We start from the raw sequence: 27,500 nt of genomic DNA, 5'->3' as shown, positions 1-27,500 counted from the left end.
TCATCATCATCATCATCATCGTCATCACCGTCATCATCATCATCATCATCATCATCATTCATCATCATCATCATCATCACCACCACCACCACTACATCATCATCATCATCATCATCATCATCAACAACACCACTACCACTACCATCAATATCATCATCATCATCATCATCATCATCATCATCATCATCATCATCATCATCATCATCATCATCATCATCATAATCTTAAAAAATAATCAGCTCTAGAACTAATCTATCCTTTACAATCAAAATAATAAAATAATAACAAAACTGCCATTGAATCCTGCACAAAGCCCAGGCAACTAATACAACACTAGAAAATACATACACATGTTTGACAATAGCCTAAAGGCCGGAACACATTGCGTGTGGTCTAGATTATTATCACACTATCGTTAATTACTCACCCAGACAACAAACAATAAAGGAAAACAAAATTTTAAAAAACAAAAACAAAACAAGACAAAAAAGTGGGGAAGTGATGTAAGTGATATTTGGAATAACTATTGAGTTACCAGGCTATTAATCAACACTACCCCCCCCCCCCCCTTCCAACACCTCTACCTTTATCTTCTTGTATACCCTACTATTAATCAACCATCCTATCCATCCACTGACGGAGAGGGAGTAACAGAAGAAAACTGAGAATTGAATGAAATTTAAAAAAAAATAAAAATAAATAATAATATATTGTAACAATCACTGAATGAAGATTGATGTGATAACACGATACTTTGTGACAGCATCAATGGTAGTTGTAATAAATGAGGGGGGGGGGGGATGGAATGAACTCCTGGTGAGTGGATGAGTGAGTCAGTTTTTGAGTGAACTGTTCGTGACAGTTGCATAACCTTGCTAATAAACACAAAAATAAAATATAAAAAAGAAGAGAGAATTGATAATAAAAAAGTGTGCGCCATGCATTCGATGAAACCTCTATAGTGTGTCAAATTCTCATTTCCGACGACCCGTCAATCAATAGGGCTGTCGCGGTGGCGTGAGGCCACGCCCACTTGTCACATCACCATTATCATTTTGTTTATTGATTGATTTCGTTTCAATTTTGTTCATTAATTACACATTGGGGAGGGGAGCAGAGGGAGAAATATGGAAAGGCGGGCGGGATATTGAGTTTTGAGTTGGTTTTCTTTTGTTTGCGCCCCCCCCCCCCCCCCCCTTCCCCCTTCCCGTTTGTTTGTTTAAGAGAGAAAAACAAAAGATATTGAAATGCCCACTCGCGAAGTAGAAATAATACATAGGAGTAGGTGGGGATAACAAAAGGAAGTGAGTTGTTTAAAATGTTGTTTTGAAAGTGTCCGAATTAAGTCTTAATTGACTTAAAGAGGAGTCAAAAACCTGGTCGATCGCAATACTATTATATTATTACGCCACCTCGCCCCCCCCCCCCCCCCTCCCCCACACAAATTGAGCCGCTGGATCCTCAAATTCGGCACGAGTAATATTTCATCTTTAAATCTATCACTGACGAATTGAATGATAAAGGCCCCATCGTCTCTTTACATAGATTATATTTAAAAAAACAAAAACAAAACAAAACAAAACAAAACAAAAACAACCCCCCCCCCGCCCCCCCCAAAAAAAAAAAACAAAACAAACAACAACAACAAAAAACAAAAAAACCAAAAAAAAAAAAAAAACCAAGCCCCCCAAAAATACCTCACAAAAAAAAAACAAAAAACAAAAACAAAACAAAACTCGACGATTTATTATTATAAACCAGTGATATAGACTTGATTGACTAATCGTGGAGACAATCACCCCATCATAGATCGCATCATTCATTATACCAATATCATGCCAACACTCCACACAAATCGAGGAGCCGTCACTGTGCGCACGCACAAAGTCAGTATAAATAAGTAATACTTTATATATATGAAACTGTTCCTGCAATCACAAAGGCTCCTCCTTCCCATTACCAGAGAGAGCATCATCATCTCTTCTCCTAACTTAATTTCTATCATTTAATTTCCCTCGAACTCCACGGTTAAAATCCCGAATCACCCATTCCCGAACCGGTCATCAGTTAGTTCCGAGGCCTGATCGGGACCGGGACTATCATCAAACCCATCCATCCCCCCGTGAGTTACGCCTGTCTCGTCCACGGGAGGACTGACACGCAATGGCACATTTAATTTTCTTCCCAAAAGATAAATTTTGAGAGTGAATGAATGTGTCTGCGTGTGCGTGTGTGTGTGTGTGTGTGTGTTAGTGTGTGTGAGTGTTTGAGCTTCCTTCCTCCTTTTGTCTCTCTCTCTCTCTCTCTCTCTCTCTCTCTCTCTCTCTCTCTCCCTCTCTCCTAAATTGTGATTTCTTTATATCTATTGCAATGCCAGTCAACTAACTGACGTTAAATTATAGCTTACATAAAAATGAAATTGGTAACAAATAAAAGAATATCTATTAAATGGATAATGAATAACTGAATGATTGGATGAATACACGAAAAAAATATACAAATGAATGAAAAGATAAACAAATAAATAAACAATTAGATTTTAAAGAAATAATTAAGACGTATTAGATTAATCGATAAAATAAAAGGCGATAATGATGGTGATGATGCTGTTGATGATATTGATGGTGATGACGGTGATGATGACGATGATGCTGATGATGATGATGATGATGATGATGATGATGATGATGATGATGATGATGGTGATGATGAAGAAGAAGAAGAAGAAGAAGAAGAAGAAGAAGAAGAAGAAGAAGAAGAGAAGAAGAAGAAGAAGAGAAGAAGAAGAGAAGAAGAAGAAGAAGAAGAAGAAGAAGAAGAGAAGAAGAAGAAAAGAAGAATTAGGATGAGGAGGAGGAGGAGGAGGAGGAGGAGGAGGAGGAGGAGGAGGAGGAGGACGAGAACGAATAGTAGGAGAAGGAGGAGAGGAGAAGAAAAGGAAGGAGTAGGAAGAAGAAGAGGAAGGAAGGAGAGGAGGAGGAGGAAAAAAGAAGAAGAGAAAGATATAAACAAGAAGAAACACACTAAATACAACAGATCCAAGAAAAGAAAACAACTCACGATCACGCACCTTCAACACGTTTATCCATCGCTTATCCAATTTCTTAACATCTTTCTAATGTAATCCAATCACATCCCACTTGTCCATTCTGCAAGCCATACTCACACTCTATTTCTTTTCACGACTTCATCTCGTACTTTCCATTTTATTCAATATTCCCCCCGAATCCAAAATGTTACATTTCATTTCCTATCCCTTCACTCGATCACTTCAGTCAAACCCCTTTAACCTCTCAACCATTCCCATAAATCTGCATAAAAACATTAATTTTCACCCAACGGTTTAACACATCCCTCCATCAAATCACAAACACAGAGATAAACACGCACACAAACACATACACACACACACACACACACACGCACACACATTACTCCATCAAATCAAACACGCAACAAATTCTCTCTAATCCAATCGAACTCGGTTCGCGGATAGGCCGACCTCATAGTAATCTCATTTTTCAATTTTATTTCAGTACCCTCTCAGATTGGGGATCGAACATTCTGATCTCGCCTGTCGACAAAATACTCATAAATAGAAACAAAAATGGCAACTTTATATTAATAATAGTAATGTGTAGTTGAGGGTTGCCGTCTTACATCTTTATTTATTTAGTTAATTTTAGTATTATCATTTTTTTAAACATTAAGTTAGGTTCATCTTAAATAGCTATAAATGATGATCATATATATCTCACTCTCTCTCTCTCTCTCTCTCTCTCTCTCTCTCTCTATCATATATATATATATATATATATATATATATATATATATATATATATATATATATATATATACATATATATATCGTGTATCTATATATACACGTAACATGTAGAACGAGACATGACGCCTGTTAGGCGATAATATAATTATATTTCCGACAGAGACAACACTGGTAACGGTCAGGTACTCGTTTTACACACGAGTGCCTTTTCCAAGGACTCAACTATGCGCCGAGCTAGGCTCGAACCCAGGACCTTCCGATCCGAAAGCGAGTGCCATACCACAAGACCACATAGCCGCAATCTGTTTTCAAAATGCACTAAACTAAACTACACCTGCTTTTGTTTTCCTCAAAGCTTAACTTCAATGCAATAGTCTCCATTATCCCACCCCTCTCCCTAAATAGTAACGCGTAATGATATCATGTTTACTATAATAATTTGGGACGCCAGATTATAAATAGTTAAATTTCACCAAAAAAAATTGGATTCTTTAAAAAGAAATATTATTTAAGTGTCCTTGGACATGTCTTTTATTCAAAGCTGATGAAATTGGAATTGATTGAGGGGTAGAATAAAAAATTTCTTACAATTTGCTTTTTGGAATTCGAACTTTGTTACCAACGCGCACTCGCAAGCTCGTGCAGCGGTTGGGAATACGTCCGGACTTCCAAAAAGCAAGCGCGTAGGAATCGTATAGATATTATTCTTGAGACCAAATCCATCACCAGTCGTTCTATTACTTGAGCCACAATAAATATTAATAATCCGTCCAGCTGAGGCAGTCGTCAATAAATTATCTATATATTGTCGGTACCAATATTTAAACTAGAGGAAGTAGACACAAAGACTTCGGGCATTGCTAACAAGTCCGAAATAAACTACCGCGCAAAGTCTTGAAATAAAAATCCGGAAGTTCTAGGTGACGTCATTGGAAGAAAAGGGACACGACTCTAATCTCACGCCATGGTTTGAGCGGAAGTTAGTGCATCCGGCAATGGCCGATAAATATGCAATATATCGGGCCAGAAATTTGACAGACGTACGACGAGAACGCCAGCACAGGAAATAGGACACGGAGCCAACTGCCCGCGTGGTGTATTTTAAGAGGATCTGCCACACAACATTGAGTGGAATAACACCTTACATTTCTTTAATTGTCATTATTATTAGTTTTATCATCGATTCTACCACGTATTAATTCTTGAGATCGACTGGTGCTTGACAAGTCGCCAAGTTTTTATTATTTCGACAGCTCTTTTTACGTGAAAATTAATTTAAGAGATTACCTTCATCTTTTAGTCCAAGGTCGACTACACATGCTTGCGACACTTATATAGAATGGCATTGGCTTTTATTGAAAACAAAATACAACAAAACAAAATAACCAATAGCTGGCAACAATCCAATGATTAGTCATGGGTAAGTCTATAAGCAAAAAAAAAAAAGCCATTTTTTTTTTACGATTACTAAAATCGAATTTGCTCAGATCTTCAATATTACTCCCAAAAAAAATATGGTTGAAATGATCTTAAGTTCTAAAAAATGTATTTCAACACTTTGAGTTTGAACTTTTTTTTTTTTAATAACTAAATTTAAACCATCGAAATCACGCATTTGTTTATGGCTTTTTTTCCCCAAAACTGTTACTCGTATGCAAAGCCGCCTCCCGGTTAGGTCAAGACCTATATCACGTAAAAGCCTTTGTATATAATATACGACTCGTATTTATTGATCTCAAACACCATTCGAGTCTCTGCATAATTCCGGCATACTGTAAATGATTTCAGCATTAAGTCTATCGCATTGCGGCTATGTGGTCTAGTGGTATAAGACACTCGCTTTCGGATCGGAAGATCCTGGGTTCGAGCCTCGCTCGGCGCATAGTTGAGTCCTTTGAAAAGACTCTTTACTCACACTCTCTCACCGTACTTGGGTGTAAAATGAGTACCTGACCGTTTACAGCGTCGTCTTTGTCCGAAAAATTGTAACATCGCCTAACATGCGTCATGTCCCGTCCTCCATGTTAAATGTTGCTGTTGACCAGGGACCCCTTGCAAAGCGCTTGGAGAACATTTAGTGGATATTGCGCTATATAAGAGCTCAATAAAAAAATTTGGACAAATCTACAATAATTCATCCTCGTTTTACAAGACATTGGATAATCCCTTCATTATTTGCAACAGCCTCTATTCTATTCAAAGCAAACATAAATTGATGGCATTTAAATGGATTTCATTCTCAACGACGAATCAGAATCCACTTTGGATGCTCTTCTTTCGTAATCTCTTCAAGTCATGCCAACATGACATCCCTGCGGCAACGTTTTTTGTTCTTACAGAAAGGGGATCTATTGAGACGACGATCGCCAATAATTGTTGAACATTGAGTAAGACTCCAGTCACATGATATAAACCAGACTCCGATGCTGCGGGCATGTTCCATTCAGAATTATAACAGTTGATCTTTTAAGTAGATTATAATCTAGAACATTGTTTCAAGAATTGGAATAAGTATTATATATATATGTATATATATATATATATATATATATATATATATATATATATATATATATATATATATATATATATATAATGTAAATTTTCACTCACATTTTTTGCCGAGACGACTCGTTTCTGTGTGTTTCTCACACTTCTTCAGTCGGCATAATCCATTTTGTCATGTCCGTAGAAAACTCCAAACTCTACGGACATGACAAAATGGATTATGCCGACTGAAGAAGTGTGAGAAACACACAGAAAACAGTCGTCTCGGCAAAAATGTGAGTTGAAAATTTCATTATATATATATCTAACACCCTGTATCGAGCACTTGTACCTACAATACCACAAATCATAATTATATATATATATATATATATATATATATATAAATAAAATAATAATAATGTGGTGGTGTGTGGGTGAGTGTGTGGAGTGCCTGTCAACAACCCATTCCAAGAAAGAATACCATAGATAATCTATCAAAAGAATATCTTTCGTCAATCAATGCAAACGAAGGAATTGTTCTGTTTTCTGGGGCGACGCTTTCCACTTCGACCATAATAATATAATTCGCGTGGAAGGTTTCAGTCTCAAAACACCACTTAAGCTATTCATTAATAATTATACTTAACAAGTAATTTAAGTCAAAAATATTCCGTGTTAACTCACTCAACCCTAACACCGACTATATCCGTAGTTTACCCAGGTTACTTTTACCCCATGCCTATTTATTACATTTTTCTAGAACAAATTGTAGGCGTAGTATCAAAGCTAATGTTTTTTTTTTAGTATTTGCATGTTAATGGTAGTTGAATAAAACTATCAATGTACATGCTCATTTTTAATACATTTTTCCAATTTTGAAAAGTAGCAAAAATCTCTAGGATTGAGTGAGTTGAGTATTTAGCTCTGGTCTTTAAATCTGTGTTATAAATTGTGTTCGGTACTACTATTTTACAGTCAACAGCTCCTGGCATGTTTATATTCGCGTAGAAAAGAGCTTGCTTCAAAGCAGAATGACTAACGATAAAAATGGAACCATTTGCGTCTTACTGAAGAAAACAAAAGGGATCAATGCAATGCATTGCCGAAATTGGTCAGGTTTGATGTTTCTCATGCATACATTTGACATCGCAGCTTTATTCGGTCTTTTAGAAAGTGTTGACAAATTATTGTTTATATGCTGGCATTTCAATGATGGTGATGATGATGATGATGACGACGATGATGATGATGATGACGATGGTAATGGTGATGATGATGGTAATGGTGATGAGGATGATTTTACTCCTCTTGGTTTTTTGTTTGTTTGTTTTTCTTTTGCTTGAATAACAAAATACAATCAAAATCAGGAGAACAACTGGTAAATTATAGGGCAATCGGGAATGCTAAAATATATAGGGAATGAGATTAGCGGAAGAGTAGCGTCCCTTGACTGGACATCACCTTACAGAGAGAACGTCAACATGGTTGATTTTTGCGTGAAGTGCGTACTCTCTCGTCTCTCGCAAATCATCAATTCCTCATATCGGGAATTTCCCAATAAAATCGGGAGAGTTGGCAGCAGTCTCTTATGGTTTTCACACTACTATGTTATGACGATCGACCCAATCAGCAAAGTCCGGTCCGCATTCGTGCACCGTCATGAACCCGCCTGGTAGCATCGTCACAACACACCGTTCGAATAGATGCTCTGCCGTTTCGGGTTCTTGCCCACAGAGCGGGTACATGTTGGACAGGTGGAAAGTCCCCACTGATAAAGCGAACTTGCTGTTAGGCAGCTCCTCGACCGAAGCCGATTCGCAGCCACCCAGTGTCTCCTCTTACTGGTATCAAAGCCTGGCAACTTCTCACCAAGCTTGAGAGTTGGCATGTCTGCGTCTGTAAAATTTGTAGAACAGGATGGATCTATATATCCCCTGGCCATTATATATAAAACTAACTGTGGACCTACCTGATTGACTATATCTTTGCATGGCTTGTCTATTGTCTTCGTCACTTTCAGACGCATGTGTAGTAGACCGGTGTTGATTCGGATTTCTCATGGGGTCAAAGTTGATGTGATCCCAAGGCGGGTCGTACACGACAAAGTCCGATGGCCTCTGCTGGGGCTGACATAGATGTTGCTGCTGTTGCGACTGCGTGGTCGGTGGCTGTTGTTGTTGTTGTTGTTGTTGATAGTGAGGATGGTGATGGTGGTGATGAGGGTGGAAATGAGGAGGAGGAGGAGGAGGAGGCTGTTGATGATTTTGCTGCATCTGGTAAGCAGCGGCCGACTTCCCTTGGAGTGGGACTCTAGCCTCGGCCTCTTCGTCAGAGGGGTAGTGATTGTGGTGGTTCATCGAGTCTTTTCGCTGGGGAGTGGGTTTGACTACAGGAACTGCGGTGGGCATGATTGGGGACACGGCAGATTCGTCAGGTGTCAGACCTGGTAGGAAGAGAATAAATTAATGGTAAGGGTGGATGTTTAGTTGGTTGGGTGGGTGGGGATTCCAGGTGTGGAATTTGTTAATGTAACATCGGTTTTGGAGAAAAATGACGACGACAAAGACGATAATGGTAGAGGTGATGATGATAATAATAACGACGACGTCGTGAATGATGATGATGATGATGATGATGATGATGATGATGATGATGATGACGATGATGATGATGAGACGATGATGATGGTTGTGGTTGTAATGTTGGTGGTGGTGGTCGTCGTAGTGATGTTCTTGGTGCTGGTGGTTGTGATAGGGTGATAGGGTGGTTGTGGTAAAGTTGGTGATTATGACAATAACGACGACGACGACGATGACGAGAGTATCTTAAATGATAAAAGGCGTCTTATATATAGCGCTTTACTACAAAAAGCTAATTGATTACCAATGCACTTGCTTTGGAGTTAAAAATATTTGCCCAGCCAAATGAATCCATGCACGAATGAAAGGCCCTGTCTCAAGCTTATTTAATTGGTCTCCATTCCGAAAATATCGTTCGACTCGTCCATAATAAAAGTTCGTATAAGATTCAAATACATGGTCACTTTTCCCCTTGTCAAATAACTTACAATATATATATATATATGTTAATTAAATAAGAATGGGCTGGATTCTATGTCCATTGACGAAATTATGACTCTATTAGGAACAGACGTGCTTGGTCCCAATATGTGGATTCCCGTGACCGTGACACTTCTCTGCTGATGTAGCATAGCACTTTATAGGGAATGAGATTAGCGGAAGAGTAGCGTCCCATAATTGGACGTCACCGGTGTAGAAGTTATTTGTAAACATACCAACTACAAGCCAAGCGCTCCAAATACAAAATTTATTATTCATATTTCTGTACAAAAATGCATAACGTTGATTATGATATGATTTTTTTTTTATTCGGAGCGCTTGGCTTGTAGTTGGTTTGTTTACAGAATAACTTCTCCACCGGTGACGTCCAATCAGGGGACGCTACTCTTCCGCTAATCTCATTCCCTATAGGTGCCGTACTAATGTACAATGTAACTCATACATACATTAAATAAGGACACGTCGTACTCAGCAATGAATCATGCACATAATACCACCACATTTTGGGCATAGCACTTGCACAAGAACTTCACTGCGGAATTTCTTCATTGAAGTTTTAGTTCCTTTATAACTCTTGTAAAGAGAGAATGTGACGTGTTTGTGCGTGAGTATGTGTGTGTGTGTATGTGTTGTTACATAAATTATATTATTTATAATTAAATAGTGTGGTGTGTGTGTGTGTGTGTGTGTGTGCGTGTGCGTGTGTGTGTGTGTGTGTGTTCGAAGAAATTACTGGACTTAGTGAGCAAAGCCGGGTTTCCCCTACCCCCCCCCCCCCTCTCTCTCTCTCTCTCTCTCTCTCTCTCTCTCTCTCTCCCTCTCTTGATGTCTACAAATAAACGTGTTGACTAAACAGCTCCCGATCAATCAGTTTGATAGATTGAAATACCCCCCCCCCCCCCACCCCACCGCCCTCCCACCACCCCCTCTTCTGAACTTTCTCAGATTTATTTGGTTTCTTTAGTGTTTTATCATTATATCTTTTTTTTCTTCTTCTATTTCTGTCTGTCTTCAAAATGATTTTTAGGATATTTATCTTTTCGCTGCTAGCTGTCCCCGTCAGTCCAGACACATTTATCAGTGAAAACGTTCGATTCACTTCATCATTCAGGAGAATCATTAAATATAAGAAACATCTATAGCCGTCAACACGGGGTTTTTGTGGGGTTTTTTTGGAAAAAAAAAAGGGGGGGGGGCGTGTTTTCATTTTATTTATTTATTTACTTATTACTTAACATATTTACTTATTTATTTATTTATTTATTTATTTATTTATTTATTTATTTATTTATTTGGTGGCTGTTGAGAGTTAACGGGCTATCCGACAATTTCAGGTAGGTTATTTGACTCTTTACTGACGTATCGGAATGTCAAAAATAATTTTCTCTAAATTAATGTAAACCATTTACAAGTAAACAGTTCTTCGGTGGACAAAGTTGTTTGTAACTGCAAATCTGATCGTTTTAGCAAGAGAACAGTGACAAAGAGTCAATAATATGTCATGTTAGGATAGAATTGATCCTCGTCCTAAAAGAGTTTTGCACTTTTCACTATCTTGGAAATATATATTTTTTTAAAATAAAGAAAAGAGGAAGTAAAAGTAAGAACATACAAGGATGAGGGGTGAGGTTGACGTTGGTAAAAGGGGAGGGAGGGGTGGGGGTAGGGAAAGATCTTAACCCTAAAATCCAGGTCTAAAATATCATAAAAGATTTACAAAGTAAATAAGACTTCGGTTTACACGACTGAGTGTATAAACACCCTCTGAATATCATCTATTTTCTTTTTTCATTCTTTTTCTGAAATACAGATTGTACATTGTATGTTGTTTTAGAAAAAAAAAAGTAAACAGTACAGGCATCGATTTCAAGTAAATACAGACATACATCACACTGTCGCTTATTAGATTTTGGAAACAAAATATCTAGTTGGCGCAATTCAAACTTCTCCTGTTTTCACATAATATTTAGTTTACAAGAAAAGAAGAAGAAAAAACAAAAACAAAACCAAAATAAAACTCCATCAGATTATTTGCATTTACAACCTAACGAAAAAAAAAGAATTTCGCATCAAAAGTAGGAGGAAGTGCAAATCAATAGGGAATGAGATTAGCGGAAGAGTAGCGTCCCTTGATTGGACGTCACCCATAGTCGGTGACGTCAACGGCGGAAAAGTTATTAGAGAGAGAACGTCATGTTGGTTGTGCGCATGCGTCTCTCGTCCTCGCGGTGACGTCACAGACTATGGGTGACGTCCAATCAAGGGACGCTACTCTTCCGCTAATCTCATTCCCTTATAAGAACGTTTCCATTGTTACAGCAATAACGGAATTATTGAAGTGTGAAATAATACACCTGTCAGAAAGGCAATGATCTGGTTGTCGTCACAACTGTATTTGTTTTTGTTTTTCATTCATTCTTTCTTTCTTTGCTTCTTGTTGCTGTCATGTTTTAATGCTGACAGGAAATTAAAAATCATTACGAGTAGATAGGAGACAGGAGACACTTACATTATATTTTTAAAGCAACAAAAATTAACTTTTCTTGTTCACGGCGGCTATCAGCAACTCATCACTATGAAATCTACATAATATTATTATGTTCTTTCTTTCCATGGAATGGAGTTGATCTATAATATTAACTTTCCATGTGCTCGAGGTCATTGGTCACATTGCAAAATGTGCTCAAAGTGACCCGCTTAGTGAAAAGTGTTCACAGCTTTTTAAATATCTAACATCACGATTGGTCATTTGATTCAGCTTGACACATTGATATGTTTATAACATTTGTAAACAAAGCAGCGTGTTTACATTTGTTACGAAATATCCAATCGTTGGACAGCAACAAATCATGTGATTGATGACGTGGTTGGACGAAAACATGAATATAAATCGCTCCCATTGGAGGACAAAATGTTTCTCCTTTTATTTTCGTCGTCGTGGGCACCTGCCATCTATTTCACCCCTGGACGTTATATTAACTACCATAACAACATGAAGGCTTCATCCAACAATTTCTTTCCATTGAAGCTTACCTTAGTAACAATATAAATTCTTTTTTTTTTGTTAAGTCTTAAAAGTCTTTTCTTTTATGATACACGACCTGGAAAAATCGAAAAAAAAAAAGAAGATTTTTCGGAAAACAAGCAAAAGCTCATCAAAGCAAAGAAAACCACACGTCACTGGCACAAAGGATTCTAAGAACACGGAGAATCATTATATTATTATGCTCACTACTAGAAGATACACATCAACAAACAAAAAAGGAACCAAATCTTATTGTCAATATTAGCCGGTTGAGACTAGAGCAAGCAAAATATCAAAAAGTTGAAAAGAATTTATAAATCTGTTTAAAATAGTGAAAAGCAAACATTCTGTTTCAATAAGATACGCCGGGCAAGATGGCTTAGGGAGCTTTGGCTGTGCTTGTACAGGAAGATGAGAACTGGGCCAATAGCCGAATACACAAAGTTATAAAGAGGTTAATCCCGTGCACAAATAGGGACATTCTTGCTCAGTTGTATTGAATTGATTGATTGATGTGTAATGCGGAAATGGCATTGATGAAAGAAAGAATTTCAATAGGAAAGTAAAGAGATAACTCTGCTTGAACAACAACAACAACAATAACAACAATAACAACAACAACAAAAATTACAACAACAACAACAACAACAACAACAACAACAACAACAACAATACAACAACACCAACAATCACAACAACAACAAGAATAACAACAACAACAACAACAACAATTACAACAACAACAACAACAATTACAACAACAAGTGCAACAACAACAATTACAACAACAACAACAACAACAACAACAACAATTACAACAACAACAACAACAACAACAACAACAATTACAACAACAACAACAACAACAACAAGTGCAACAACAACAACAACAACAACAACTACAACAACAACAACAACAACAACACAACAATTACAACACAACAACAACAACAACCACAACAATCACAACAACAACAACAACAACAACACAACAATTACAACAACAACAACAACAAGTACAACAACAACAACAACAACAACAACAACAACAACAACAACAACAATTACAACTACAACAACAACAACATCATCAAATACAATAATAATAATAATAATAATAATAATTTAACAAAATAATAATAATAACAATAACAGTAACAATAGCAATAACAATAATAATAATAATAATAATAATAATAATAATAATAATAATAATAATAATAATAATAATAATAATAATAATAAACAACAACAACATCAAAAAGAACAACCAAACCAAGGGAAACAATAAAAACAAGAACAAGAAAAAAAAACACTGCGAAAAAAACAACAAGCACAGCAGAAGTCGGGACGTCACAGCTTCCTTTGTTCCGGTGCCAAACTCCTTGGAAGTGTGTGCAACCAGTCCTCCGGAAGACTCGCAATGAAATAAATTACATATTGAATAATGTGGTGGCATATCTATTTTAGTAGCAGACGTATCGGCAGATTCTTATGATTACGGAGCGTAAAAAAGCAAGGGTGGGTTAGCTTTTCTGATTGACGACCATAAGATGATGGTTAAAGTTAGAAAATAAGATGCACATCCAATAACATTTCCAAGGAGCTTGGAACCCGGATTTTGACATCACAATACAATCATATTATTACAATAACAACAACAGACACGACAACAAAACAACGCCACCAGAAACAACGAATGTATGTAATTGATTTATTTTCAGTTTAAGTAAAGAAATATTATTTGCCGGAAATCAGATAAACGGAAAATATTGGGGTGCTGGTAAAACGGCATGATTGGAAGGGAGGAGTAGGTATGTCTTTTAAAATAAATAAACAAGAATAAATTCCCTTTATTTCCAAGGGAAAATTTGTCTTTAGGTACTATACCAAGGGAAGACTGGCCGGGCGTTAGCCGTAGTGCAGTACCACAAGTGAGCTAAGACGAGGTGACTTGCGCATTTCCACACACAACGTGGCGGGTTGTCGACCTCGATACCTTTTGGGCACGAAGCAAAGACAATACTGCTGAGCCCGGCCGCTGAGCACTTGTTATTTCAATTACTTTAAAAAAAGAAAAGAAATTGACAAAATGTCAGGACATTTACACGCTTCCAATGTAGATAATTTGATTATTGTTGTTCGAAGTCTTTAATCATCTGATGCACTTCCCATTAGTAAAATACTTCTCCAAAAGGACGGGACATCACAGAATCGGAGAGAACTTCGGATTGAGGGGAAAAAAACAACCAAAAAACAACAACAACAACAACAACAAAAAAAAAAAAAAAAAAAAAACAAAACAAAAAAAAACAACAACAATTACAACAACAACAAACAATAAGTATTTAACCTCGGTGCGAACCATCAACTTTCTGATCTATAGCTCAGAACGGGATGATAGGCTACTTGACCACTCACTGTACCGTCAGCTTGCTTATCGACAATGATATTATGAATGGCTTGAAGACTGGAGCGAATGGCCATTAGTATCAGATGTCCACCACGATGGTCAAGTAGGTGCTAAAGATACTTTGATTTGCGTCGAGTACCCTTTGGAGTATCGATAATACATGGGCATCGGCTCTATCCAGGCAGCATCTATGGGCAGCACTGAAACAACCACGCCATCCATCTCAGGGATTAACACACCGTACAGCCGCCATTCTACCTCTGACAAAAGCTCATTTCGTTCATTTTGTTCATTTTGGCCAGAAAACATTATACTACAAATATTGATTGATTAAAACGATGCTCAACTTGTCAAAAGGTCTCAATCCTAAGACTTCCTCTACATCACCTCTACTTTTCAACAAGTTGAGGGTCATTAAAATCTTACATATTATTTAATTTGAAGTGAAAAAACTTTTCTGGCCATTTTTTTGAGAAATATAAAAAAGTTGTTTTGTTGGAGCAGGGGTAACGTAGACAAGATGGGGTACTTAACCCGGCGTGACCTCTCGTTTTATAGTCACAAGGGTTATTATGACGGTTATTGATTATGAATTCAGACTGGTGAGTATTGAGAGGACAAATGGCGAGGATAGAGATATAGAAAGGAATTGGACAGTACTAATCATGCCTATTTCCATCTATGATTATTCTCTCTTTCTCGTATTTCTCTCTCTCTCTCTCTCTCTCTCTCTCTCTCTCTCTCTCTCACACACACACACACACACACATACACACATACACACACAAACACACTTACACAGACACACACAAAACACACTCTCACTCTCTCTCCTCTTCTCTCTCTCTCTCCTCTCCTCTCCCCCCCCTCTCCTCTCTCTCCCTCTCTCTCTCTCTCTCTCTCTCTCTCTCTCTCTTTGCTTCGTATTAGTAATGATCGAGGGAGGAAGGAGGGAAGGAGACGAAGAAGAAGAAGAAGAAGAAGAAGAAGAAGAAGAAGAAGAAGAAGAAGAAGAAGAAGAAGAAGAAGAAAGAAGAAAGAAGAAGAAGAAGAAGAAGAAAGAAGAAGAGAAGAAGAAGAAGAAGAAGAAGAAAAGAAAGAAGAAGAAGAAGAAGAAGAAGAAGAAGAAGAAGAGAAGAAAAGAAGAAGAAGAAGAAGAAGAAGAAGAAGAAGAAGAAAGAAAAGAAAGAAGAAGAAGAAGAAGAAAGAAGAAGAAAGAAGAAGAAGAAGAAGAAGAAGAAGAAGAAGAAGAAGAAGAAGAAGAAGAAGAAAGAAGAAGAAGAAGAAGAAAGAGAAAGAAAGAAGAAGAAGAAGAAGAAGAAGAAGAAGAAGAAGAAGAAGAAGAAGAAGAAGAAGAAGAAGAAGAAGAGAAGAAGAAGAAGAAGAAAAAAAGAAGAAGAAGAAGAAGAAGAAGAAGAAGAAGAAGAAGAAGAAGAAGAAGAAGAAGAAGAAGAAGAAGAAGAAGAAGAAGAAGAAGAAGAAGAAGAAGAGAGTGGAATGGGGAATGAGAGGAGAAGGGAAGATCAGAAGAGAAAATATATATTATGAAAGACAGAGAAAAGTAGAAAGAGATATAGGTGGGGGGGGGGGGGATGGTTAGGACGAGAATGTGCCAACGGAGGTAGGAATCAGACAGTGCCACCAATGTCTTTTTTAAAACTGAACTTAACTTGAGCTTTTAAATAGCGCAATATCCACCAAACGTGCCCAAGGCGCTTTACCAGGGGTCCCCTGTCCAACAGCAACAAGTAACATGTAGAACAAGACATGACGCCTGTTAGGCGATATTACATTATTTTTTTTTCGGACAAGACAACGCTCTTAACGGTCAGGTACTTATTTTACACCTTAGTGTGGTGAGAGAATCTGAGTAAAGAACCTTATCCAAGGACTCAACTATTGCGCCGAGTAAGGCTCGAACCCTGGACCTTCCGATCCGAAAGCGAGTGTCACTTTTTTTCCATGATTGATGAGCCAAATCGATTCAGCCTCCAACACCACCATCACCAATATCGTTGTCATCATGACTACAAAACCACATTAACCAAGTGAATTTGTACTAAACTACATGCATAAAACCAAACAATTTTTAAATTTCAAAATTGCAATCCTCTCTCGGTAATATGAGGCAAAACACATTTTCATCAGAATTCTACAAAATAATCTCTGGAATATCATTGTTATTAGATAGATAGGGGGAGGGGGGGGGGGGGGGGGAGAATATATCCTACGTTTGGGCGGAATTAAAGGAAATTTATGATACAGAAAAATACGTCAGAAAGGCAAAGAATGGCAATCTTAAATATTATGCTTCATCTGTTGTGTACACATACATAGACATTGCAAAACAAAATCTAATTTAATAAGTAAGAGATATTATACGAGATTCTAGCTTATGTCTAGACACAATAAAGCCGTACACGACAATATGCGTTTTTACATTATGTCTAGATAGAATGTTTAGATTTTTCACATTTACTTTACAGATCTATCAATAAAAATAAAATGATTAATTATTGGTTAGAAAAAATTCTAAAACCCGAGACTTTATTCGAAACTTGAGCAATTAATAGCGCAACAGTAAAAAAAAAAACACACACAAAAAAAAAAAAAAAAACAAGAACAAAAAAACTAACAAAAAACAAACAAACAAAAAAAAACAAAAAAAACACGCGTTTTGTCAGTGTATGGTGAAATAGTGAATACGAAAAAATAATGAATTAAAGTATAAAATAAATTCATTTTCTTTCTCTATTTTTCTTTTCTTTTACTTCAATAAATGCAATTCATCCACCGATGAATATTATAGATTTTGTAGGGATGGTCGAATAAAAGCAATTGGATGGATGAAGAGTTTTGCATTTTGTCTTTAAAATGGAAGAAGGAAACGTGGATATATTGTCGTTACCTACCATTTGAAAATTAATCCTGCTCCTTTCTCTTCCAATTCCTATTCTCCTTCATTCCTCCTTCTTCTCTTTATCATCATCATCTTTTTTCTCTTCTATTCATCTCATCCCCCTCCTCCTCATCACTCCTCACAATCATAATATCATATCATTCTCATGATCACCATCATCATCCTCTCTCTCCTCCCATCATCATCATCATCACATCATCATCATCATCACCATCATCATCGTCATCATCATTGTCATCATCATTATCATCAACGACAACGTAACCACAACCCTCATCACAAAGGCCGCAATGATTATCATATCGACGTGATCACCATTAGCATCATTTTCTCCAAAGGCTACGTAAATCCCAGCCACAAAACACGATAAAACATCTCAAACCCTATTCCATTCCACCCCGTTATCCTGTTGCCATTTCTCCTATGGCAAAAACGCGAGTCTTCGATTCCAGCACAACGACGGGGTAACTTATTGATCTTTTAAAGTTAATTAGGAATAAAAACATAGCTCCATTTTCATCTCCCCGGTCATGTGTTTTTCTTGACAATAGATTCAATGCTCATCCTTCGCCTCGTTTCTTTTCATAACATTTTATTCCATTGGAAAAGACAACATTATTACAAGAACCTGAAGTTAAACACGTCATGACGTCTTGTTCCTTTGGTAAACCATTTGAAATCGATCGTTGCTGTGACAGTATATTTATTTTTCTCTTTTATTATTGCGTTTTTTCGTAATTTAATGGAAATCACATTTCTTTGAATCATCAGGTTCTATCTTCACCATAGAAACCTGCTGAATGTTATATTATATTAGATATGAGTTCGGCAATGTAGCCAGCAAATCCGGGTTCTAAGACTGCGTCTGCAACCCCCCCCCCCCTCCCCCCTTCCAACGTCTTAATCAATTCTGGTTGAAAGTTATTCATTACACTGGTGGGAGTCACGTGAAATGAAACTAAGTGATATTTTAATTATCCATCTCAGTAATACGTTGGAACTGGGATAAAAATCCGCTGACAACGAAATGACTCATGGCTTTGGAAAAAAAAGTCTTGCGAACTTCTTTCCATGTTCACATGCTGGATTTATGCGGTCTCTGGATGTTGTAGCCCAGGGCGTGGTTGGTGTGTGATAGGTGAGACTAGATGACAACAGCTTGAAGATGTGAATAACTAACTCAACACAATTAAATCCACACGTCATGAAACTGATGAGGAGTCCGTGCAATATTTCCTTAAGGCATCTGTCTGCTCTTAACCCGGTTTTAAAGGCGCTGTCTCTTCATATATGGCTGTCACAGACGCATCGTGTGCGCATGGAAATGCTGCTGCTTGCTGCTGCTGCCTTTGAAAGAATTGAAGTGGGTTGCGAACAGCGTCAATTATTTTCTTTTCTCTCTTCGACTGATTGTTTCAACGTATTGCGTGATGTCACCACTCCAAAAAAGCGAATTCAATCATTTTCTGTTGTAAGATACGGCCGCAATTAAATGTCCTGGGATTCATTCGCCGCTGATGTTTCATGAATATTTCTATATCAATCCGCCATCATCGGGATGGCAATCATTATCATCATGATATTCCACTCAACGTGATTTGGACTTGTCCCACTAAAAGCCTCTGTTACAGAAAGGAAATGACTCCAAAACATAATTACGCGCATTACCATGACCATTGCGTGCGATGAGATGACGATTATGTCGGAGGAAAATATAATGGAAACTACTTCAGTGACTACTGGTAAGAAGAGACGGGCCAGTGGCGGCACAGCGAAGACTGAAGAGGAAGTCGGAGGGGACGAAAATTGTTTTAACGGCGTTAGAAATAAAGAAACTGGGGAAAACAATTTTCTGCTCGATCAGAATGGAAGTTGACGGCGGTAAGTGGCAAAATGTGTAGTTGAAATGGAGGCCAGGCATTTTCCGATTGGGTGGACGTATCTTATGACTTTTTGGGGACAAAACGATATGTCACGCGAATTTCGTTTCGCTATTTGTTGTTTTTTTTTCTCAATTGTTTTATCAGGGAACAGAATATTAGTTTAGTTTGTGTTTCTTTTCTTTACTATCGGGGTTTGTTTGTTTGTCTTTTTTGTGGTTTTTTTTTTTGTTTTGTTTGTTTAAAGAAATTGTATAGTGTCTTAAACTTGCGAGCGCGCACGTGTTTGTGTGAGCTTGGGTATTTTTATGTTTGGCTAAGTGCGTCTGGCTGGACGTTGAGAGTGGTTTCGGAAACGGAAGTCGTTGCGTGATGGCTGTCTCCGCCTTATTCTTTTCCTCGGGCAGTGAGGGCGTAATAATTGGCCAGCAAAGCCCAACGCCTCTAGGACGGTGGTTATTATCGGTCAGTTCTTACGAGGTCCCACATCATTATTGTTGTCTCTATCGGCATCACTTTCGTTTCCTAAAAAAAGTGGGCATCGTATTTAGGTCCTTTGCAATCAGTGAGCAGAAATAGGGCAATGTTTTGGACAGCTGTGACAGTAGGTTTCTAGACTAAAAAGAATGGTGGATCCATTAAAAGAAAAATCATGATGAAGACAATTTAGTCTAGATTCTTCTTCTTCTTCTTCTTCTTCTTCTTCTTCTTCTTCTTCTTCTTCTTCTTCTTCTTCTTCTTCTTCTTCTTCTTCTTCTTCTTCTTCTTCTTCTTCATCATCATCATCATCATCCCCACCCCCCCTCATTCTGTCTTCGTGTTTGAATGTCTAGTTGGTGAAGGAACGTCGTTGTCTTCCTCAAGCTCTGTCAAGATCTATACAGTTAAGTCAGCAGAGGTGTGGTACTAGTCAAAACATCCAATATCGCTGTTGCATACTTTGGGCAGTGTTTGGAGCATATTATGGTGGGCGTCTTAGCTTAGAGTCAAAATGACCAGAATGAAGGCAATGAAAGATTTTTTAAATATTAAGAACCTTATCATATCAAGAAATTAAGTAAGAACCTTAAATAAGTGATTTATTCTGATTCAAAGCTGCCCTGCCCAGAAATATGAAAAATTCGTACAATTACGAAATTTTGGCTCCAATTTCAGAACAACATGAGCATCTCAAAGTCTTTAAAACTGACTGAAAATGAAAATGTTGATGCCAGGCGGTATAATTTTAAGAATTTTGAAGTGTTTTTTCAGTGATCGTGTGAGTAATAGTTGATTTTAAAAGTTAACTAAAGCGATTAAAATTTCTAACTCCTAAAAATTACGAATTTTTAAACATTTCAAGCAGGCAGCTCTGTCAAGGTGTATTATATGTCATACTTGTGCGGCTATGTGGTCTTGTGGTATGACACTCGATTTCAGATCGGAAGGTTCTGTGTTCGAGCCTTGCTCGGCGCATAGTTGGGTCCTTGGAAAAGGCTCTTTACTTTCTCTCACCGTACTCATGTGTAAAATGAGTAAACGACCTCAAAAGCGTTGTCTGCGTCCAATTTTTTTTTGGTTGTAAAATCGCCTAATAGCGTCATGTCTCATCCTACATGTTAAATTTTGTTGTTGGCCAGGACCTCTTGTAAAGCGCTTTGAGCACGTTTAGTGGATATTGCGCTATGTAAAAGCTCAATTTTCATCATATATATATATATATATATATATATATATATATATATATATATTATACTTACAATTTCGTTTTAATATTCGGGTCACGCCAACAAAATACCGTTATGAGAAGAAGGATCAAAAAATATGAGAGCGATTCTAATTTGGAGATGGACAGATAATCTACTCTTGTTCTGCTTCAATCCCATGAGGATATCGCGGGTCAATCCGTGGGTCTTCATTTCTTTATGCTTTTTGGTTTGTTTTACAAGCACAATTAGGTTTTTAGGTCTTCGATTTTCACTTTGACAGTCAATCACAGACAGCAGCTTTGATGACGTGGGGGGGGGGGGGGGGGGGGGGTGGGGGACAAAGGAAAGATTTATGCTACGACTCGATAAAGCTAGGGCATTTGGCTCAATGCTGATCGGGAATTCTATCCACTATGCCACCGGAACTACATTTTGAACAGATTTCATTCAGAACAAAAATATTTGTAAAAAATCAAAACAACAAGAACCCAAACAAACAAATATACCAAATATGCCAAATATACAACCAACCAAACAAACAAACAGAAAGAAAACAAAAAGAAAGAAAAAACCAAACCAAACCAAAACCAATCGGTCGTACATAATCAGTCTCATCTTTTTCACAGATGGCATGGGCATTTCTTTGCTTCCATTGGCACCCACAATAAAATCGGACAATTTCGGTGAAGCGGATAATCTGAAAGTCAATCTAAAGATAAAAAAAAAATATCGATATGGGGAGAAATTGATAAGATCAGCAGGAAGAAAGAAAAAAAAAAAAAGAAGAAGAAGAAAAGAAAGAAGAAGAAGAAAAGAAGAAAAAAGAAAAAGAAAAAGAAAAAAAGAAGAAGAAGAAGAAGAAGAAGAAGAAGAAGAGAAGAAGAAGAAGAAGAAGAAGAAGAAGAAGAAGAAGAAGAAGAAGAAGAAAAAGAAGAAGAGAAGAAGAAGAAGAAGAAAGAAGAAGAAGAAGAAGAAGAAGAGAAGAAAAGACGAAGAGAGTGGGAGAGAGATGGGAGAGAGAGAGAGAGAGAGAGAGAGAGAGAGACTGAGATTGATAGATAGATATATAGATGAATAGATAGATATATTGATAGACAGATAGATAAATAGATAGATAGATAGATAGATAGATAGATAGATAGATAGATAGATAGATAGATAGAAGAGATAGAATTAGAGAGAGAGAGAGAGAGAGAGAGAGAGAGAGAGAGTGATCGAAAGAGAGAGAAAGAGAGAAACTGTTTATGTTATATAGCAGACAAAATATTATATAGCTACTTAAAGTAACAAAAACTAATATGTTATTTCTGGTCGTTACAACTTTAAATCTTTCCTTACCAATCATTTTCCCTCGTCCTCTCCCTCATTCCCCAATAAGATAATAATATAGAAAAAAAAATTAAACCCCAACAAACCGAAAAAAAAAAAGAACCATTTAAAAAATCTACAGCTGATAAAATTACCAGTGGATATCCCCATCTGCAATTTCACAAATAAAATACGGGAGAAAATTCGAAGCAGCAAACATCGAACCATAGACATAGAACGATAGAGTCCAAAACAAAACAAAAAATCCCCAGCCCACATACGATACGTAAATATATCCATTGAAGTTCTCTACAAATCAGTTGCCAAAATCAATTTTCAGTGGCGCCGCTGAACGGAAGAAGGCAGCGGATTGGAAAGCAGGGAAAAGTAATCCTTGCAAATACCATCTGACCAGAAAATAAGAGGGGAAGAGAGGGGGAGGGGGAGAGAAAAAAGATATGAAAAGATCAAGCTTAAGGGAAGGCATAATTTTGCCCAACCAAGACTACTTACCCAGACCATCTACATAACATCAGAGTTATGTCCCCTTTGGCAAGTCAATTCAGGTCGCTGCCCCGGAAATAAAAGTAATCCCAAGCCCGATGTCACTTCTCTCGTTGTGTATTGAACTACGCATGCGCAATGCGCACCGCACTAGAATCAGCCTGAGTGGATGGGTTGTATCGATCTTTCGATCATTCTGTACATCTTACCCCCCCCCCTCCCCCCCCTTTCCCTTCGATAACTCTCATCCCTCCATCTTCTCACTTTTATAACTATCCCACATCATCAGAATTATCAATCTCCCATTGGACACATTGACTTCACTCACTCACTAACTCACTCTACAAATCATTCACTTCGTTTCTCACTCCCCATACCAAAATTCAATAATTTATTATAGTTAACTGCAGTTACTGTGGAAAAAGTCGTATTTAAAAATTTGACCAGAAAATCGTCCTTCAAATATCGATCGATTTAATTGACCCTCATCTTGGCAAAAACTTGTAGACCTGGAACCAGGTTACTCGTTTATTTCAATACATGTCCCTGCCTGAAATTACTCACGTGATCATAATTTAAACAACACAGTATGTCGTATTATCTACACATGATTTGTGACCAATCGTCTCAAAACGGTATTATGTAAAGCGCTTTGAGCACATTTAGTGGAAAGTGCTCTATATAAAAGCTCACCTTTTTAAAATGTTATTTTTATGGGGTTTTTTGGGGGTTTTTTTCCCCCCTCAAATTTGAATTTTAGACACAACTTATAATAAAACCACTAGATATATTTTCCCCTCATTCGCTTGCTGACACAAATACTCGATCACATTTTCCCCTAATCAAACACTTAGTTTCCGTCTCAATTTGTTTTCACTAACTCCATCATTCAATAACATCCTCTTCCTTCATCTTGCATAATAACATACCGAGTATTTTGTTGTTTGTTGTTGTTGTTGTTGTGTTTGTTATTCACTTTGATCTTTCATCTTCCAAGGTAAACAAATGTGTTGCTATAATCATCGGAATTGTAAACAATCACATACACCCAACCAATAGGATTCAATAGTCTGATGTCACGTCCGCCCAGCAACGAGCAGCTTGGTTCTCAACAAAGAAAATCAGTACTTTTTATTCCTCATGCTGGTTAGAACTTTTTGACATGTCATGTGATCAGAATGTATATAAGTCAAAACATGATCAGATTTATAATGGTTTTCTCCTTTAGATACACTTAATATATGCTCGTCGGAGAGGTATTCCATAAGGGTGTCCGCCATTGTTCCAATAGTTTAGAACCAGTTACTAAGTTACTATGCGTCATTAACAGGGAACTGACGTCACGACTGTTGAACCATATTGCATAGATTTATTCTAGTTTTAACACGCAAAATATACAAACTTCATAGAGAAGGTAGTGCCTAAAACAACCCCATCCATCTCCCCCCCCCCCCTTCTCTCTGCCCACAAAAACAAAATAAAAACAAACATTAATAATTTTTAAAAACCTAAAGAATAACAAAAGAATAAAACAAGGAAAATATAAACAAATAAAATGTAATATTGATATTGCCGCGAGTCCTTCCACACTTATTTCTCTCCCCCCCCCTCTCCTCTCTCTCTCCCCTCTCTCTCTCTCTCCTCTCTCTCTCTCTCTCTCTCTCTCTCCCCTCTTCCTATCACGTTATTCTTCATCCACTTTCTCCATACTTTTAGAAATCCATTCATTCATTCATTCATTCAAATCTAAAATAAAAAACCGCCTTTCTGTCTCATGATTTTCTATTTTTGTAAGTTTTACTCATCATGTGCGTAAACTGTAATGTCGATTGCTGTATAAGTAATTGAAATTGCTATGTTTTTATCTTTCTTTCGTTTTTCTATAATATTTTAAAAGTGTAAAGCGCCTACAGCCTGTTTTGAAATCGAGGTAAGGCTCAATACAAATGGCATCTATTAATAATAAGATTCATTCTTTTATTCATTCAAAACCGACGATACGCTCGCTCCATCATTTCACTTCCATATCTATCAAAGTAACTTCTCTAAGATCTGTCTTCTCTGACCGACCGTCCTACAAACCACTACCCTCACCCCCTCCCCCCACCCCCCTTTCCGCATCCCACAATTCTCTCTCATCCCCCCCCCCCCCCCCCCCCACCTTCCCCTCACGCTCAGACTTCTTTCCATCTCTCTGTGCTGTCATATCGCACATCATCCAGCCCGTCCCCGGGGCAAACAGGGCTCTATTGCCTGCCTATTCCAAATTCGATCTCTAAGATATAACATTATCAAAGAGTACTTGCTCATCTCTCTCCCTCTCTCTTCCCCTCTCTCTCTCTCTCTCTCTCTCTCTCTCTCTCTCTCTCTCTCTCTCTCTATGAGTGGCTATCTATTTCTCTTTCTCACATACGAACTCATCAATTCTAGTTCTCTTTCTCTCTATTTCTCCTTGCCTTAATTTTATCATCCCCCCCCCCCTCTCTCTCTCTCTCTGTTTCCTCTCCCTCCCTCACTATCTCCTACCTCTAGAGTATACCCCTCTCTGTAACTCCTCTCTTTGTGATTCTATTATCTCTCTCCCATCCACTCACATATTTATCCATCCATCCATCCGTCTTTCAAAAAAAAAAAAATCAATCAATAAATCATTCGATGTAAGAGTTAATTATCATTTCAACAAAACAAAGTAAAATATTACACCTACCTGTCCATCACTCACAACAACCACCCTGTTATACATCAAACAAGCACAACCGACGCATTCCAATAATTCCCTGCTTATTACGATTATTCATTTACAGATTATAAATTTAGTCACGAAGCACCCACTCGCCTAATCGCATCAAAGTTGCCGTTTTAGTCTTTTTAGGTTGCCAAATCCGGGAAAATTAAATCTTGCATTTTTATAACGTTGGTTTTTTATTATTTTCGTATGTGTCTGTGACGCTCAAATATATTTAGAGGTCTACCTTCAATACGCGCTTTGTGAGACAATTAAATAATGTTTTTCATGTAGCTTTTGACAGGGTATTTTTTTGTTTATAAAAATAAAAGCAAAACCTGTTCTTGACATGATAATTTGCTGTTGTGCTGCTGCTACTCAAATAAATAAATAAAATAAAATAATTTAAAAAATTAAGAAAAATAAAACTGAAAATAAAAATATACTCCATCCTTTTATCAACTAACTAACTAAATAAATAAATAAATACATATATAAATAAATAAATAAATAAATAAATAAATAAATAAATAAATAAATAAATAAATAAATAAATAAATAAATAAATAAATACATGTATAAATAAATAAATAAATAAATAAATACATGTATAAATAAATAAATAACACTGTGTTTTGAAGTATTCCGATAGAATGGTGAACTTTTAAGATAATCTGACCTAGAAAATTTATAATGTGTAAATAATTAAAGCAAACCATTGGAGACATACTTTGTCGTCTTTTTCTCATTCAAGTCACTGAAGTTAACAGACACATTATCATTTCTGTATTGATTATCCCATACACTTACACCCCCCTTACACACACACACACACACACACACACACACACAAACCATTTAACAAATTGCGTAATTCTAGTCGAGTTCAATCAATAATCATTTATTATTTAATTGTAGATGAAATAAGTTGAACTTCTATTTTGGCTAGAGTGCTTATGCTTATTAAAGAAAACCGGAAACCAGTGACATCTATAGAGCGAAGTCCTAGCCGGAAACCCACAGCCGTATCATCAACCCAAAATGGCTACCTCATTGCTAGACCAGGAGCACGATTGTCATTGCACACGACATTCCCGTTCTTGCACAATGGGACTTAATATCAATAAAATATCCATTAAAGAGATAGAACTACACACAACCGCCCAAGTTGTGCGAGTTGTGCTCCGGCTTGAAAAGACGAAAAAAAAAAAAAAGAAGCCAATTGGCCATTCATTTTGAGCTTGGATGAATTGTTATACAGAAAATCACAAATAGTTATCGTGGAATATCGATACAAATTCTCTTATTTGGGCAGTTCGCGCATACATTTTGTAAACAATACAGAGAGTTCCATTGTCTGCTGGGGCAGCTTGTGTCAACAGAGTACTGGGAATCTTTTTTGTTTGTTGAGCGGAGCTCGTGTGGAGGGATCAATTCTGGCCCTAGCATCGAATTCCATCGTCGTAATCGAAACCATCGGAATTGGTACCAGCAACCCCCCCCCCCCCCCCCCCTCCATTTGTTCTATTTCTCTGCATCAAACGTGTAAATGGTATGATGATGATAATGATGATGATTATGACGATGGTGATGATGATCACAGTGATAATGATGACTATGATAATGACGATGATCATAATGAAGTGATGGATGTGTGTGTGTGTGGGGGGGGGGGGGTGT

General features: G+C 37.3%; 1 protein-coding gene across 9 annotated transcripts in view; it reads right to left on the bottom strand.

Moving 5' to 3' along the window:
- Window positions 1-27,500, bottom strand: part of LOC144971474 (teneurin-m-like) — a 258,476-nt gene that overhangs the window by 101,379 nt on the left and 129,597 nt on the right. For all 9 annotated transcript variants that reach the window (XM_078912418.1, XM_078912420.1, XM_078912419.1 and 6 more), the window contains exon 3: window positions 8,247-8,720. In XM_078912418.1, coding sequence (XP_078768544.1) covers window positions 8,247-8,720 — 474 coding nt within the window. The remainder of the gene's footprint in view (window positions 1-8,246; window positions 8,721-27,500) is intronic.

This window comes from Berghia stephanieae, chromosome 4 (assembly GCF_034508935.2).
Source record: "Berghia stephanieae isolate SIO BIC M18660-M18661 chromosome 4, UCSD_Bste_1.3, whole genome shotgun sequence".
NCBI classification, from domain to species: domain Eukaryota; kingdom Metazoa; phylum Mollusca; class Gastropoda; order Nudibranchia; family Aeolidiidae; genus Berghia; species Berghia stephanieae.
Note: the sequence above shows the minus strand (reverse complement) of the source record. Positions and strands in the feature narration are given on the sequence as shown.